Here is an 18,194-nt window from a genome sequence, read left to right on the forward strand (position 1 = left end):
AGCTTCTGAATGAGGAATGTACTTGTATTTGTGTCCTTCAGTGTAATGTCCAAATAAGGAAGAGTACTCTGTGTACGCTGGTGGCTTCAAATATTGATTTGGCCTATAAGTCAAAGTATGTCATGAGCAAAACAAAGTGTGGGGCCCCCACATACGGTTTGTTCCAGGTATAAACATGGTCTTTGATTTCATTCTTTCCCTGTATAATATACAGTCTTGTACAACTTATTTTGTCAGCTAGTTGTCAGTCAAGTGCTAAATTGAAGACAAAGGCATTAATGTTTAAAATTTACTCCATTTGCTATTTCTTTTGATATGTGCCTCTCTTGTGTAATCGCCAGTGTCATGACACATTTTAGACACTGATGATCGTAAAAAGTTACTTTTAAAAAATTGTGACAAATTGATTGCATGATTTATTAAATTATATTTTGAGTTTTCTATTTTCTGATTTACTATAATTATGAGTCACATTTATCCGTATGAATTTTGACTTTAAGAAAAAATCACATATGCATACAAAATTCAACTTTTTGACCAAATAGCAAAAAGATAAATAGTACTGTTGACTTTCATAATGTCTTGTTTTACTATGAATTTAATTGTTAAAAATATTCATTGTTGTTCTGGTATGTTAACATTTGATAACATTTCTATTCAAGTTTTTTTTTTTTTTTAAACTTTTTTGGTTCTTGTTTTTTTGTAAGATTATGACTTTCTCTTGAACTGCCACCTTATCAAGGTGAAGGATACTCATGGCAAAATAATATGAGAAAAAAAATTATGAGAAAATATCATGAGAATGAAGTTGTAGTTACGGAGAGACTCACCCTGTTACAAAGCTTAATGGAAATCCATGCAATACTTTTTTCTTTTCTAAAGCAAAACTTTCTCGGTAGAATTAAGTGAAGAAATTGCACATGCAGAATGAATTTAATCAAATAAAGCAAAGGGACATTTTAGAAGTAGTGAAATGGCACAACTGGAAAATTATGTGTTGCAAAGAAAGAAGCAAAGGTGAGTCATTTGTCCCAAGGAAGAGAAACAGTCTCACCATGCCCTTGTTTCTGAGTTCTAAATACAGAATTACATTCTACTACACCCTTCATGTCTCAATAAATAATTGTCATATTATCAGTTATTCATCTAGCCTTGTAGCCTTTACAAATATTTAAATAATGAGATGTAATTATAAAGTTGTGACATTTATGACTAATGTATTTATGCTTACACCGGAGGGACTGTGGTTATTATATTTATATTATATTTCCAGTGCTTTCTACCACCCATTTATAAAGTAAATTATGTACTGTATTTATATTTATCTATATTTATATTATTTATTTATTCATTTATTTACTATTTATAAAGTAGAACCACAAGAGTTCGTCTCTGCTGGTTTTCCGTTTTCTAACCAATTGTCATTCCCTATTATTAAGCCCAACCCACCCAGGCCAGCTATGTCACAAATTCTAGCCAATAGGGCGCAGAACTGGGCGGGTCCACGCCTTCACCGTAGTAGGTTTTGAAATAAGCCCTCGCGCACATCAGCATATGACTACTGGTCACATGGCTTCAGTCACGTGACCCCAGAAAGAGGAAGAGTTGAAGCAGACAAGAGAATGAGTCGGGCCGGTTGAGTAGCGACAGCTGTTTGCTGTTGTTTTGAACTGTTCCCATTACAGTAAGATGAGAAATTCACGCTGAGCTTCATCTATATTAGTTATTCTTTACGTACTATGGCGTCGATTGGACACAAGAACACCTTGGGTAATGTATTGACAGCTCCAATGGCGTCTTTTCTGACGTTGTTTTTTCATTATGGTCACTTTATGTTCTTTTATGGAAACTTTGGCTTCACCCTTTGGGCACAAATGTGACTGCAGCACAATAACAAGTGTTAGATATGATCAACTTCCATTATATCCTCAAATGTGTCAGAAAGAAATGTAAAAAAAAAGTGTAAATCCTGTCCTGTATTTCAAGATAGGTTAAGATAGAGGAAAGTAGTGCAATATGAAAATATTTTGAAGGTAAAACCAATTTGTCCAACTAGAAACATACTCTTTAATGACATTAATTATTCTGTTCTCAACACTTCACTGTGTCATTGTCCTGGCCAGTAGCATTGGGTTTTAAATGGTTGAGTTGAACAAAAACGAAGCTTCATTCGTTTAAAATTTGATTCTTTAAATTCATTTATCCATTGGCAAATTATATTATATTAAATGAAATTAAATGACCGACTGTTTAATCTCAGTATTTGGCAGACTCATCAAAGAAGAAAGTCATTGTTAGTCTAGGCTTGATTTTTTTTCTGGTGTCCTAGAAATGAAGAGTCTCACACACTTTGTTCTCATCTTGTCTTCTAACTGCTCCTAGTGACACTTTATACAGCTTTTAGTTATGTTCATAAAGCTACCTTATCTTACTTTTTCTCTTTCTTTTACAATAATGTTTGTGTTGAAGCTGTTTAAAATGTTCTTGGTGAATTTAAGTCAACAGGCTGTGGGAAAAATGTAGGTCAAAAATAGAATTACTCCCCCATCCCATGGACAGCCTAGAACAGGACTGTGTTTTTGTCCAAATTGCTGTCTCTAACTCAGGTTTGGCCTCTCAGTTTTGGGTGAACTGTTGTGACCGGCCATCCAGATCTGATACAGTTATGACGGATGTGTACAAACAGGTTTTTTTGATAGACACACGGGCATTTACCTTAGTGATAACGTCAGGACTCCAGACGAAGCTGAAAACCAGAGATAAATGTGCACATTCTCCCGTCTGCATGAAATGTGGCATTTGTTGGATTCCTTCATCTAATGCATACTCTAAAGACACAGTTTTTTTCATACCTTCCAAAATTTTTAAAAGTTTCATCTGAACTGTTGATGTCATGTTACATTAAAGCCCCAAATGTTGCTGTTTTTGTTTTGGGTTTTTTGGAATTAGAAAGAGGATTGCATGAAAATGGACCACAACTAATCACAAACCTTTTTTAAGGCTGCTTCAGCTTTTTAGATTATCATGTGAATCATGTGAATTTGTTATTCCAACAGTGCTTAAGGTGATCAGGGATTTTTACATACATAGACTGAAGATTATAGAAATGTATACCAAAATAAATTTAAGAAATAAAAGCCGTTGCTGACAAAAAATAAAATAAAACTGGGGAGTCTGCAAAACTCAGTGAACAAGCATGAATGTTTTTTCTCATGCTCATAAAAGTTTGTTGATATCACTAATGTTCAAGATTCAGGAAGCAGATTAATCAACTTAATTGATTTGGATTCAGATTACCAAAAAAAAAATTCTGATTGCATTTTTTCCACGCTACCAGAAAACATGGATTACTGTTCAATAAACGTGATCAGAAAGTTAATTTGTGAATTTAACTGTATTAAAAGACGGTCCATTTAAGAGTAATAGTTGGTTGCAGCCGGCTGCTGCTTCTTTGTTTGCATTTGTGACACAGATTAGACTTGGATCAGTTTCTATAGTTCCGATATGAAAAATGAAGAAATTAATAGAACTATTGTTGCAAAAAACGTACTGATTCTGCAGATGGGTCGGTACAGTAACACATGATGAGAATTTGGAGTTATAGCACTCCCTACCTTTTGTGTGTGAAGTTATTCTGTTGGACTTTAATCTTGTTTACAGTTTTTGCTCTTGGAAACTGAACAATAGTGTTGTGTTTGTGACTGGTTTCTTCTCATTTCCAACGGAAAAACTCTGACAATAGTTGTTCCCCCTGTGCTGACTTGTTCCGGTTCATCCTGACTCAGTGTTTTCTCTGCTCTTCCTCATGCTGACTTAAACTGTAGCTGTTTTATACATTAGTGACCTGATTCTTGGCTAGTTCTTTAGAGCGACCAGGTCTGCTCAGTTAAAAGCATGTGACAAGTATTAAGCGTGGTTAGTCTATTTAGCAATTTGTGAATTTCCTATGATCAGTGCATTACAACATAAGAGCCCTGAGACCAAGAAGCATACATACAACGGAAGTAAGGCAACAAACAAAATCCATAGAGTTTGTTAAATAAAACCTTAAAGAAGAATGATTGTTTCTAGTTTGAGGTCAATGGATAGTTTGTTCCATTTAAAATGCGTGTAGAAGCTGAAGCTGGACCATTTATCCACTTTATTTGTCTTTTTATCTGTCTGTATGTAATTGTTCGGGTTGTTTTATTTCCTGATCTGGAGGTTTCTATTTGTCTTTTTTTTGGGTAGTTGTAACTTGTGGCTTCACACATATTTTGCATGGTGAATTTGATGTCTGATGAAGGGTTGTTACTCAGACATCAGATACTCAATAAATTATGGATTGGAAAAACGTCCATGCTCTGATCTTAAAGGATCAATAAAGTTCGACTACTTCTACTGCTGCTGATATTCAGTACTCAGTAGATTGCAAAAGGGTTTCTCTGGCTTCCTAAATCCTCCAAAGACGTGCACTTCAGGTGGATTGAACGCTCCAAATTGCTCGAAGGTGTGAGTGTGTGCGTGCATGTTTGTCTCTCTCTCTTTGTATGTGGCTCTGCCGTGCGCTGGCGTCACGCCGGGAGTGTAGCCTGCCTCAAGCCCACAGTCAGGTGGGATAGGCACCAGCACCATGCGACCTGCCACAGCATAAGGAGTGGGTTTGAAGATGAATGAATGAATATTTGACCATATAACAACTTAATTATAGCGGAATCTGCATTCTGATACTGTCACATAATGTCATGCATTTGATTCCTCAACTTGCACCTTTTCCTCAACTTTAAAAACATTTGCGTGCTCTGAGGAGAGGAACCTATCGCAACATTTCTATCCATTAGTTTTAGCTTTGAAGCTGAGGAGGTGTGATCACATGTTGCTGGTTTGATCACATGATCAGTGCTGGAGCAGACAGAGAGTAGACTGTTCTGGTTCGTACGCTTGATGAAATGTGATGCGTTCTCTCTCTCTCCCTCCCTCTCTGCTCAGTAGCTTTAGTCACAGCAGACATAACGCTGAATTAATCTTATCGGATTATTGCTCTGGACATTTGATTGATCAGCATTCTTTAGTTTGACCTTATTCTGTTTATTCATTCTTCAAAACAAAAAGTTAGGTCATATTTTATGGTAGTTATGTTCCACCTTGGTCAAAACTAGGTCCACCTAACCATATAACAACAGAGAGGAGTAACACCATGTTAGCATCCTATAGCTTATGCTAGCATTTGCTAATTAGCAAGCAATCAAAACAAACTCAATGCTGCATTGTTGAAAAACGCTTTAACCAAAATCAAGATCCTTACTGACGCTGGTGTATCCGACATAAATAAATACACTCAAATTAGATGAGAAGCTAATGAGACTTCTGTGTAGAAAACGTTGAATCAATTACATTTCGGATATCTGTGACGCCAGTGCGTCCGGAGTTTGAAGGTTAAGAAGGTTAAACACACAATTACACCATTTATTTATCTGCTGTCTTTTGACTCTGATTCTGACATTAGATCCTTAAAATCTACAATAAAATATTGCAAGGATTAATAAACAAAAATGTACATTTCTGTTTATTCTTTCAGAACAGGAAGACTTGTCCTCAGTGTCTGACGGCTCTGCAGACTGCAGCAGAGGGCATGGCGAGCAGAATAACTATCACGACAGCAGCCACAACAACCTCCGATTTCCTGTGGCAGATCATTGGGTCGCAGCTGATCAGGAAGAGGCCATTCGCAGGAAGCTAAAGTACTTTTTCATGAGTCCCTGTGATAAATATCACGCCAAGGGCCGCAAACCTTATAAGCTTGTCCTGCAGCTGATCAAGATTATTATTGTCACAGCTCAGGTACATTAAATGTCACATTATATTCTGTATTTGTGTAAAACTGGATTGTTTTATGTTCGGTGTCCATTCTTAAAGCTTGTGTTTGTTTGTTTGTGTGTTTGTACGCTGGTAATCTGCTCTTATTTAACTATGCCTTAAATTGTGCCACACAATACTCTTATATATATTGAAGTTGAAGTTCTCACTCTGGGAAATAAGACTATACCACAAATAATTATATGATGTCATAAGGAGGCTGTAGTCTTATTTGTATTTATTAACACCCTTCAACTCCTTCATGTCCCTCTTGTATATTCATCCTTTTTTTCGGCACTAATTGCTTTTAAAGTCACGGATAGATTAACCTGTATTGTTGGACCCTCAACACTGAGTTTTTAAATAAATGCATATATGCATATACATGCATATTAAATAATATATACAACACTACAAAAAAACATATGTTCACTTTATCTTGATTACAAAAAGACAACAAAAAATTTGCTTTTCATTTCTGTAAAAGCGCATTGACGAAACATGATATTACTGGTTTTTATTGCTAGAATGTGATTTCTGTAATGATACAAAATATCATCAAGAATTGTATGGAATAATTCATGTTCATCTTGAACAAATACAAATTAATCTGAACAAAGTATGAAGAAATCATAAAAAAAAACTGTTTTCTGCAGTGGGTAGTGCTCTCGCCTCCGGGTTCAAGTCCTGTTCCGTGCAGAATTTGTCGGTAATTTATGGGTGTAAACCAGAGAACATCTAGGTCATATTTGTACCATGAATTACGGCATTGTTCCTAAACACATTAATTAAATATTCATATGTTTAGGAACATGAATTATTGCATTTTTCCTAAACACAAGACTGTAGTCTTGTAGGTCAGCTGGAGCTCACAGCCAGTTATTATTCACCTTTGACCTCACAACATTTTTAACACCTTCACCTACAGTTAGTGCTGTTTGGCCTCAGCAACCAGGTGGTGGTGACCTTCAAAGAGGAGAACACTATGACCTTCAAGCACCTTTTCCTCAAGGACTATGACGAGTCCTCGGATGACTCTTTTGCTGTCTACACACAGAAGGACGTCTACGAACACATCTTCTACGCGGTGGATCAGGTAAGCACAGATGGAAAGGGACATCAGTAACACAACTGTACAGAAATCCATCAAAGACAAATGTTGGTTCATTAAATAAAAACAAAATAATTTGACTGGAGCATTACTTGTCGTACTTATATACCATACTTTTAAAAAAAATTTACTCTGCTTATACCCCGTCAGCAGTCTGTCCCCTCTCATCTCTGTATGTTTGTGAAGTACAACACTGAGGACACGTGTCATTGCTCCCCACTCATGTTACAACATTGTTGTGACTCTGCTCCAGTACCTGGCCCTACCAGAGACCACAGTGGGACGTTATGCGTACAGCTACGGTGTTGGTGTGAACGGCAGTGCTCTCTCCCTCTGCCAGCAGTACTACAAGAGGGGACGCATCGACCCAGCCAATGACACGTTCAATATAGACCCACACGTCATCACAGGTACACAAACCCGCACTATTCAATCTTCCAGGAATCCTCACCTGGTTAAAATTGTTATCAACCATCAGTGACTAAATTTAGTTAAATTATTTAGCAAGAAATTAGTAGTTTCATTGTCACATTGCATTTAGTGTAAAGAACACTGATAAAATAGATTTATACTGGTGTAAAGATATTTATTAATGTGTTTGTGATCATCTATAAGACCACAGATCAGATTTGGGGCAATACATTTCAAATACAGTGTAGTTGGATGTCTGGCAGCTGTGTGACATTAATTCAAAGAAGTATAATATGGGACATAAAGTGTTTATGACTATTCTGTATCACCAGCATCCTTGCATTTGTACACTTATTTAAGTAATATATACACAATGTCAGACTTTCTTTATTTCCTCATTTTACTCTTTTTTTTGATGAGTGATTTTTAAATTTACCAAGAGGAATTCTTAAAATTGGAAACAACGTCATGTTAAAATTGTATCCCCCATGTCATCAGTATGTCAGATATGTCTCTGTTACTTGTAATTTCTGTAAATATTTCAACTTGATGTTAAAGTCTACTTCTGTCTATTTTCAGACTGCGTGGGCGTCAACCCAATGTGGGTTCCTTCAACTCCGCTCCCCACCAGCTACAAGAACTTCACACTCAAATTCCACAAGTAAGGATTAATTTTTCTTAAAGGTTCAGGTTCTCCTTCTTTAACATCTGGAAGTTAGGTCTATATCTATAGTATCTAGTGAGTCACTTATCTCCGCTGTACATACACATACACACACAAAGACACACCCATGTAGTCGAGACACACACCAAGTCGAATCAGTCATTCTGACAGCGTAACATTTCTGTCTGTTTCACCTCTTAATTACCACAATTTTTTTTTTTGAAGGCTGATTAATGTCACCATCGAGTTCCAGCTGAAGGCGATCAATATACAAACCATCATAAACAATGAGATCCCAGACTGCTACACGTTTTACATAACGGTGAGCAAAAAACACCGAGATACTTTTGATCCGAAGGCTTTGTCACATTGGAAATGAAAAACATTTTGTTTCCAACATTTGTGGTCGATTGTGTGTCATGTCGAAAGTTTATTTTAAATTACCTCGCCTGGAATGAGCCACTTATTTTTTATATTACTATATTAGTGAAGTATTAGTTCGAATGATCACAATTAAATGTACTGATTATCAGGGTTTCTTTTTACACATTCATTGCAAATATTTGGGTCATTTAGTGTCAATTTGGGCATGAAATCGATGCCACATATGAAGGAGACTTACGACGTATGAAGTCTGGTTGTCATGTTCAAAAATACCGTAAGAATCATATAAGATTTATGCAGTTTATAAAAATGTCCCCATTTTCAGTTGCCTTCCAAGAGTAAACATTTCTATTTCTGTTCCGTATCTAACCGTTCATTTATATTTCCTGTTTAAGGTATCTACAGAGTAAAATTAATGTTTTTTCAGAGCCATGTCTGTACTGCCAGATATGAACAGTAAGTCTTGTAGAGCATAGTAAACTATTCCTTCCACTTTCAGATAGTTCTGGACAACAAGGCTCACAGCGGCAAGGTGAAGATCTGGTTACAAAACCAGGCTTCCATAAAAGAATGTAAAGACCCAAGCGTCTCTGGACAAGGTGAGACCAGATGAGTGGATGAATGGGACAAAGAGCAGCATAATATAATAATATAATAAAGACACGTAACATTCAAGTGCTGTAGCAGTCGTATGTAAGTCAAAAATATTGCTATGCTAGTAGGAAGTAATGACATCATGACTGTGTGTTTCCCTCTGCTCCACTCCCTCCAGCTGAAAATTACACTCGTGTGGCGTTTGATGTGGCTGTGGCCCTGGTGTGTATGCTGTCTCTGCTGCTGTGTGGGCGCTCCATACTACGGGGTATCGTGTTGCAGCAGGTAAGGAAAGTCAAATGAATGAAAACTTGTAATTACAGCACCGTAACCTGTTGCTGAATCATGAATAAAACGTTTTGCAGTTAACTCATTTTGATTTATATATATATTTTCCGTGTATGGCTATGAGCGGAAAGATCTTACACCTCACTTTGTCTCTACATGTTTATCAGGAGTTTGTGCAGTTGTTTAGGGAGAATATGAACCGTAAGGTGTGCTGGGCTGACCGGCTGGAGTTCATTAACGGCTGGTACATCCTCCTCATCATCAGTGACATCCTCACCATCACTGGCACCGTCATCAAAATCGGCATTGAGTCGAAGGTGTGTCCAGTGCGCAGATTTCAGTAACCCTTTTTTTTGGCTGATGACAGTGAGCGCTGTTGTAATCCATTGATTATGAATGCAGCAGTTTCCATGCTGTCTGTGAAGATGAGCCACGCGTATCGAAATCTTTTCTTCTATCTTCATAGAACATGTCATCATATGACTTGTGTGGCATCCTGTTGGGAACCTCCACACTTTTGGTCTGGGTTGGAGTAATTCGCTACCTCACCTTTTTCCAGAAGTACAACGTAAGTGACTTCAGCTCAAGTTCCCATTGATTAAATCCCTTGTCAAAAGACAAGAGAATGTTCCTGTTAAGATGCTGTGAATCTCATTTTTAATGACATTTTTCTCTTTTATTCCAAAAGATACTGATTGTGACGCTCCGAGCAGCGTTCCCTAACGTGATTCGCTTCTGCTGCTGCGTGGCTGTCATCTATCTGGGCTACTGCTTCTGTGGCTGGATTGTTCTGGGGCCATATCACGTGAAGGTGGATAAAATTAAATCTTGTAGACACAAAGAGCTAATTTGTTGCTTTTTAAAAAAAAGGCAATATCAAATAATTCACAAGCTGCAGAAACAAGTTGAGTATACTGCATTGAACTAGCAAAAAGTTGATGGTTCATGCATTTATCATCATAGTAAACAGGATTGCTTTCATCTTAACAAAATAGGTAGTTGTTGCAAATAGAAAAGGAAAAAAAACCTTTTTCTTTTTCATTTCCAACTGCACATTACAAATAATGATGTGACAGTCATGTGATCCATCTTGTTCATCCCTACCTTGAAAAAAGCTTTTGTTAGATTTTCTGAACTGTAATGGTGACGTCCGCCCTCTTGTGGTATAAAAATTCAGTTTCTGAGAAATGGTAAACAAAACGAGACTCTATTGGTTAATAATAGTTTTATTCATTTGCATTCCTAATGACAATGAACTGTTCAATGGTTAGTTAGTGAAATGTCTCCTTCCCAGCATGCAAATATCAATATGCTATTATTATAGTGTCTGTCTGTTCACTATTGGTTTGTTAGTTTGACAGCAAAGTTATGCAAAAAATACTGAACAAATTTTAGTAGTTTTTGGTGAATTCAGGCCAAAAATTCATTGAATTCAGGCCAAAAGAAGTCCCATTGTTTTAACACAGGAAGGTAATGTATTTTTTTTTAACATATTTAAACATTTTCTTTGGGAGTGATCTTTAGTAAGTGAACCGATTGTTCACTTTGGAAATGCATCAGCCTGAAACACCAAACTAGGTTTCATTGGAGAAGAGGTTCTGCTTCCTCATTGTCTGTGGTTTCATGAATGTAACCAGATTCCCACATGAAACTCTGGTGTGTTTGTGGAGACTTCTCCTCCCAGAAGCAGTGAGTCAGTGAAGCCTTACTTAAACCACACAAAACGAGCCTCACTCGTATTGCTGGTTGTTTTTTACCTCCTCAGGCCGACACGCAGCGTTTATATGTTTGGCATAATGTGGAAGTCAAATTAGTTCCATTCTTGGTGTTGTCATTAAGCTACCTTTTATTGTTACTTATGGGATATTTTTTACTCAAGTGATGTTTGCCAAAGTTTGATTATCCTCTCCTCTCCCTCAGTTCCGCTCTCTGTCCATGGTGTCCGAGTGCCTGTTCTCTCTCATTAATGGTGATGACATGTTCGTGACGTTCTCTGGGATGCAGGAGAGCAGCACTCTGGTCTGGCTGTTCAGCCAAGTTTATTTGTACACCTTCATCTCGCTCTTCATCTACATGGTGCTGTCACTGTTTATCGCCCTCATCACCGGAGCGTATGAGACCATCAAGGTGCTCTAATAGGGTTGACTTAAACCACATTATCCTTAGAAATGTGTTTAGAGTAAAACTTTAATATAACTCTGACTTATTTACTTCTCACCAGCACCAAACCCAAGAACCCATCCACATTACCGATCTGCATGCCTTCATAGCTGAGTGTAAGGATGCACCGAACTCTGGGAAGTTCAGGGGTCTGGAGACGTCTCCATGCTCCTTCTTCTGCTGCTGTGACAGGTGAGAGGCAGGAAGGGGTCGAGACAAACAGCAAAAAACATCAGATGGATGAATGGATGGATGGATGGATGGATTCATTCATTTTCTGCACAAAAAAAGTAGTGAACATGAAATGTATCTTTTACATTATCATTCCATTCAATCAAGAAAAACGTTGTTTAGAACAAACGTCACTGGTGTAAGACAGTATTTGTCCCCTAAACCTAATTATTGGATGTGTCAGCCTTGGTGACAACAACTCTTTCACACTGCTGTGGAGGAATTTTTCAGTCTTTTGGAGCATCAAGATTTTTTTTTTTTTTGCAAATTCTATGTTCATTTATTTTTTCCTTTTTTCACCTTGGGACTCTCCTATGGATACCATTTTTGCCCAGTCTTTTTTTTTTTTTTTTAACTGTGGAATCATGAACTCTGACCTTATCTGAGACAAAATGTGACTTGCAGTTCTTCAGGTTATTCTGGGTTCTTTTGTGACATTCTGGATGAGTCATTGATGTTATTTTGGAATAATATTGGTAGGCCGACCACTCCTAGGATGATTCACAATTGTTCCAAGTGTTCTCTATTTGTGACTGACTCTCACCTTGGTCCACTGGAATCCTAAAGCCATACAAGTGGCTTTTTAACTTTTTCCAAACCAATAGACATCAATGACTTTATTCGGTTATTGTTGCATTGTGCATTTAAAGGTTTGTCACATGTATCTCACTACTTCTTGAGTTCACTTTATGTATACTGCATATAGTAAATATGATGACCACAGAAAATGGTTTATGTATGCTGATTTTTTTTCTCCCCCAGAACGACAACATATGAGGACGTCCTGCTAGTGAACTGAAGGTGACGGCCTTCTTACCACAGGGATGCGATGCACATTTCTTTGCACCAACATACGGAATCTGGGTCAAACTCTGTTGTGAAGGAGGATTCACCATCAGATGGACAAGCACTCTGTAGAAGGAGTGTATATCTGCTCTCCTCTTCTTTTGGGATGTGATTCCATGAAGGAGAAACGGAGGTCAGATGCAGGACTACCATCACTGATGACTAACGCACAGACATTTCTTTGTTCCACGTTGGTTTTTAAATCAAAGTTGTATTTTTTCTTATGCATTCAATGATACCCCATGTAGAACCAGGAACGTCTTTTCAGGATACTAAGAGTACAGGGTGAGGACTCTAAAGTATTAATATGGTGCTGTCTACTTTTATTTTTGTGTTACACCTTTTTAATATTGTTTCAGAATAGATTAGACTGTCGCATTGAAGCTTTTATGCATATTGCAAAACATATAAAGGATGAAATGTATGCTTATAGTTATTGTGAGCTACACTTGATTTTTCCAAAACCACGGTGCCCCCTTTAAATGTGGTAGTGCTCCTAAGGTTACATACCCTGGCAGAACTTATGATTTCTTGGCCATTTTTCAGATAATATGAATGAAACTATAATATGAAACTTGTCTTTTACACATGGTTAGTGCTTGTGTGAAGCCGTTTGTGTGAAGCCAAACTGTTTTAACTCTTTTTAAATCATAATGACACCAGAAACTACACAAATGACCTGGATAAAAAGTGAATATACCCTTGAGATTTGGACCTGATGCACATAAGTTGACTCAAATGGGTTTAAATGGCTAAGAAAGCATAACCATCCACACGTGTGATCTGTCTGCTTGTAATCAGAGAGTGTAAATAGGTTCAGTGAATTTCTGGGCTTCTGACAGACCCTTGCACTGACATCTCTGGATTCTGAGTCATGAGGGAAGACTTGAAAAGAATTGTTGAAAGATCTGCAGGAAAAGATGATTGAACTGTACGAAACAGGGAATGGTTCTAAGAAGATATTCAAGGTACTGAGAATGCCAATCAGCAGTGTTCAAGCTCTAATTAAGAAGTGGAAAATAAGATTCTGTTGAAATCAATCCTCAATCAGGTCGGCCAACAAATATTTCTGCTACAACAGCCAAGAAAATTGTTTGAGATGCAAATAAACACCTACAGATGATGTCAGCTGAAATTCAGGCTCCTCCGGGAAGAAAGAAAAAGTGGTGTGGATGTTTCAAGATGCACAATAAGGAGGCACTTGAAGAAAAATGGATACCATGGTCGCCAGAAGAAAGCCATAACTATGCCAATACCACAAAAACTCATGCTTACAATATGCCAAACAGCACAGAGACGAGCCTCAAAACGTCTGCAACAAAATCAGTTGGAGTGATGAAACCAAAATTTTACTTTTTGGCCACAACCTTAAACGTTATATTTGGAGGAGAGTCAAAATGCCTTTGATAAGAAGCTACGCCGTTCCTACTGTGGAACATGGAGGTGGATCAATAATGCATTGGGGATGTGTGAGCTACAAAGGCATGGGGAAAAAAATGCATGCAGCATGTTATCAAAAGTTCTGGAGGAAAATTTGCACCCATCACTCATCGTCTCAGATGAGTTGTCGGAAAATAAATGGATTCACCCAAGCACTAACAATGAGTGAAAGAAAAGCTTTTGTTTTGCCATTCATATTCTCTGAAAAATAGCCAAGTAAGCATAAATTCTGCCAGGGATGTAAACTTAAGAGCACAACTGTATATTATGGCAGGTCTCAGTGGAAATGAATGAAGGACATCCCTAAAGCAGAAAAGGTTTGAGAAGAATTACCACGAAATGATTTGAAATGGTGTTTTAAGTTTCAATTTTACTCAAAGATCATGTTGTTGCCCTTTTGATGTGTGACAATTTTCACTCTGCAGTTAGTTGATTATTGAAAATAATGTCAAAAATTAAGCACTTAAAATTGCCTGTTGTTGCCTCAGACAGATACATATTCTGAATAGCCATATTCTTCACTGATACCTTCCCCATGTTAAAGTAAAACTAGTAAGAAGGTCACAAACTGAATCTAACTTGGATGGGAAAAATAACGAGAACTGCCTTACAAAGTGGAGCAAGACTTTGGGTTGATAACGAGGAGAAGATGTAACAGGAGCAGAAGAACTGCTCTCTGTAATTACGTATCGTACAGAATTCTAGTTCTGTTTTGTCAGTTTGCTTCATAATAATGCTTGTTAACTGTGGCTTAGCGATTTCATTTTGAATTTCAGTCAGTTTAGCTTTGTGTCACACACGTGATTCGGTGTGTTTTGAAAAATACAGTAGTTTTATCTGTAAAAGAGACAACCTCTGGTCCAAGTAATATAAGGTTACTACAATACACTACAATGTGTTGTCAAACATCTTTTATCAGTGTCAGACTGGAGCTGGTTATGCATCTAAATTTCAGATCAAGATGGAAAAATGTGCCAAATCATCCATGCTTTTAACTTTAAATTATTTAACATACTTTCATATGTTGCCTGGCAGCACCTACAGATTTATTTCCTTTTTTTTTTTTATTGTGTTATATTTTCATATGAATAATCTGCCCATGAATGAAAACATCAGAAATGAGTCTATGTGTTGCTAAGTAATTAAAAGTTTCCTGGATCATCTTTGATATTAAAATGTACTTGTATTGTCTTCTACTTCCCATTGTTATTTTAACTTGACATCTAATCTTTAAAAGCTTTTAGATTAGTTGAGTAAATCAACCACTGATTAGCCTGTCTTTGTCCAAATAAAAGCATCAGCTGCTCACATTTCATTTCAGTGGCTGGTTAGTCTTAAAATACAGTTATTACTTTGCAATAACTTTATGTATTACTTCCTGTATGTAGTAGTACAGAAAATATATTTTCATGCTGGTTTCGCACAAAATTCAACCAGATATATATTCAGATCACCCTTTTTATTGACAACTTTAAAAGAAACTTCAGTACTGCCTAATGAAGACTATAAGTACTGTGGAAAAATATAAAGATGTGTTTTATCTCTAAATAGTATGATTGACAATTCAGATCATTTTCAATCGTATTATTTTACAAGTACTGTACTTATTTTTTTATTTTCTGTCATCCCTCGGATGGAATGTCTCCCCTTAGCTTGTGGTCTGCATGTGTTTTCTGTTGTTCTGTTTTGTTTGTGGCAATAGTTTGTGGTGGTTTTGATTCCAAATTTTCCCGGAGTCAGCTGGACTATGTTAATCTGTTGAATTGACTTTTAGTTTTTTTCTGTGTTGCCAGGAGGGGGGAGCAAGTTGTTCTCATGTGGTCCTTGAATGCCTCCCAAAGGTCTTGTTTACATCACATGGGGGGATGGAATAGAACTTCTACTGTATTGGGTTTTTTTTGGAAATAATGAAAGAAATCATTATATCATCAAAAACAGCTGTAAAGTTGGAATTTGATTCTTGAGCAAAAAGTATTCACAGTGAGGAATTGAATGCAGTTTTTTTGTTTTTTGGGGGAGGAGGGGGTCAAATGGTTTGTTCTGATGAGCTCATTTCCTGGTTGTTGATTTTTTTTTTTTTTTGCAGCTCTACTCTACAGATCTCTACTTGAATCGAAATATGCTCCATTTACAGTATTTTCTGCATTATAAGACGCACTGGACTGTAAGGCACACCTTCAATGAATGGCCTTTTTTTTAAAACCTTTTTCATATATAAGGCACACCGGATTATAAGGTCCATCTTATCATAAGGTGCACCTTCAATGAATGACTTATTTCAAAACTTTTTTCACAAGGCTCACTGGATTATAAGGCGCACTGTCCTTTTTTGAGAAAATTAAAGGCTTATAAGTGCGCCTTATAGTGCGGAAAATGCTGCACTTACGATTTGTGCTTACTAGTTAAGGTTTGTTTGGTTTTTTTCGCATACAAAGTACCTCAGATCAAAAATTACAGGCCTGCAGCTGCAGAACTTTCCTGTCTTAATGAACCATTGTAACTGCGGCAGCCTGGATTTGTGTCTGTGTGTGGGCTTGCAAGTTTGTTTTTTACCATAAGCAGTGCTTGCAGCTGTGTGTGTGATGAGGTGTTTGGGCAGATGGATGACCAGACTAAAGGAAGAGACTTAGAAGCAGTGGAGTCTTTGTATAAAAGCCTTGTCTGTTACAGTCCATCCTAATTCTGTTAAGGATTTCCACAAGAGCTCAGTTCCGAGCCACACCCTGGTGCAACAACATTACAAAGCAATTTGAATTGGATGTGCAGGATATGAGAGGATGTAATGATGGAAGTATCAGTGCCAAGTTGTGTCAGATAAAGGGAAGAACCCAAACAGGTTTACTGACATTCTTATGGTGGATCTACAACCATGAGTTGTGAACTATGGAAATAGTGTAAGTTATTTAACATATCTCTGAGTGTTACAGCTGCAATTTCACACTCAAAAATGTGGCCCCATTGTAGAACTTGTTTTGGGTTTTCCCCCTCAGGCCACAGTTGAAACCGTTAGAGTCCTGCAAAGAGCATGGAAGGGACTGAGACATGACTCACACATGCAAGCACTCTTTCTCTCTCTCTGTCTTTCTCTTTCTGTCTCTGTGGTTGGTAATTTCCTGTAAGTTTTCATTCCTCCATTTTCTAACAGAGGTTTCAAATTGTCTTTGCTCTTAATGTATTTCTGTATTTCTTTTTCTACCCTTATTGGGAAGTATAACAGTTCATGTCAGATGTCTTGACCCATTCACTCCCTTGTCTCAGTGTGACTTGTAATAGGCTTTTTATGTGCTCTCCCCTTTGTGTCATAGAGCACACAGCTGCAGCTTCACATTTAAAATAGAGAGCATTCACATGGCAGCTATTGTGGCCTTGTACTGTGGGGAAATGGACACTGTGGTAAAATTCAGATGCAGAAGATACATTGACAGAAACTTTCTTCAGTCTGAAAGTATTCATGTCATTCAGGCATGCTCACAAATATCCACAACTCAGGAAACAGAGCTCCCCCTTCATGTGTGTGCAAATAAAGTGGGAATAATCCCCTGAAACTTTGTGTTTCAACTTTCACTTGAAGCCAAAAAACAAACATGTGAGTGCAGACAAGGATGAGGAATGAATGCGCGCCGTCAGCACTTTATTTTATGCTTGGTATTAGACAATAGTGATTCTTAGGAACCCATATTGGATGAGATTGTACTGTTCCCCCTGCCATGTTTGTCACTTTGTGAGAGAGAACATCATTCACTTGACTGAGGCAGTACAATAGTATAGACACTGAAACCACATTTAAATTACTCTTGACTTCTCACATTTTAGAGCAGTTTTGCATTATACGGTGTATAGTAGAGTTCACACAACATCAGGCTTGAATTACACAAAGACTAAAAAGATTCAAACAAAGCAACACATTATACGGGGAAATGAAAAGACAAAAAAAGAATGGCACTCAGTAACATGCACCCCTTTTCCAAATTCCCTGGGTTATTTCTGTTGCACATGCCCTGCTCCTCCATTATGTGTCATGAAAATTAACTAAGAAGTTTGCATTGTGCAAGTGCTGAAAAGATTGTGCAAATACACAATGCTGAAAAAAAATAAATTCATATCTACTCCTTCAAATTGCTTTGAGTAAATGACACTTGCCAAATCCTTAATTTTTCTACATCACCTCTAATATCAGAAAGACAACATTTAACTTCTGTTCCACCCCTCCCTACTTGGCTACAATAATAA

General features: G+C 37.4%; 1 protein-coding gene across 1 annotated transcript; it reads left to right on the forward strand.

The window, feature by feature from the left end:
* The first annotated feature begins 1,616 nt into the window (after positions 1 to 1,616).
* LOC137600846 (mucolipin-1-like) lies at positions 1,617 to 15,132 on the forward strand. The gene is made up of 14 exons (XM_068322702.1): positions 1,617 to 1,770; positions 5,558 to 5,820; positions 6,764 to 6,931; positions 7,200 to 7,356; positions 7,937 to 8,018; positions 8,247 to 8,343; positions 8,905 to 9,004; positions 9,178 to 9,284; positions 9,455 to 9,604; positions 9,754 to 9,855; positions 9,976 to 10,098; positions 11,208 to 11,414; positions 11,509 to 11,639; positions 12,441 to 15,132. The coding sequence occupies exons 1-14, from the start codon at positions 1,740 to 1,742 to the stop codon at positions 12,475 to 12,477; spliced, it is 1,755 nt and encodes a 584-aa protein (XP_068178803.1). The 5' UTR covers positions 1,617 to 1,739; the 3' UTR covers positions 12,478 to 15,132.
* The last annotated feature ends 3,062 nt before the right edge of the window (positions 15,133 to 18,194 follow it).

The sequence above is a fragment of the Antennarius striatus genome, chromosome 8, assembly GCF_040054535.1.
Source record: "Antennarius striatus isolate MH-2024 chromosome 8, ASM4005453v1, whole genome shotgun sequence".
NCBI classification, from domain to species: domain Eukaryota; kingdom Metazoa; phylum Chordata; class Actinopteri; order Lophiiformes; family Antennariidae; genus Antennarius; species Antennarius striatus.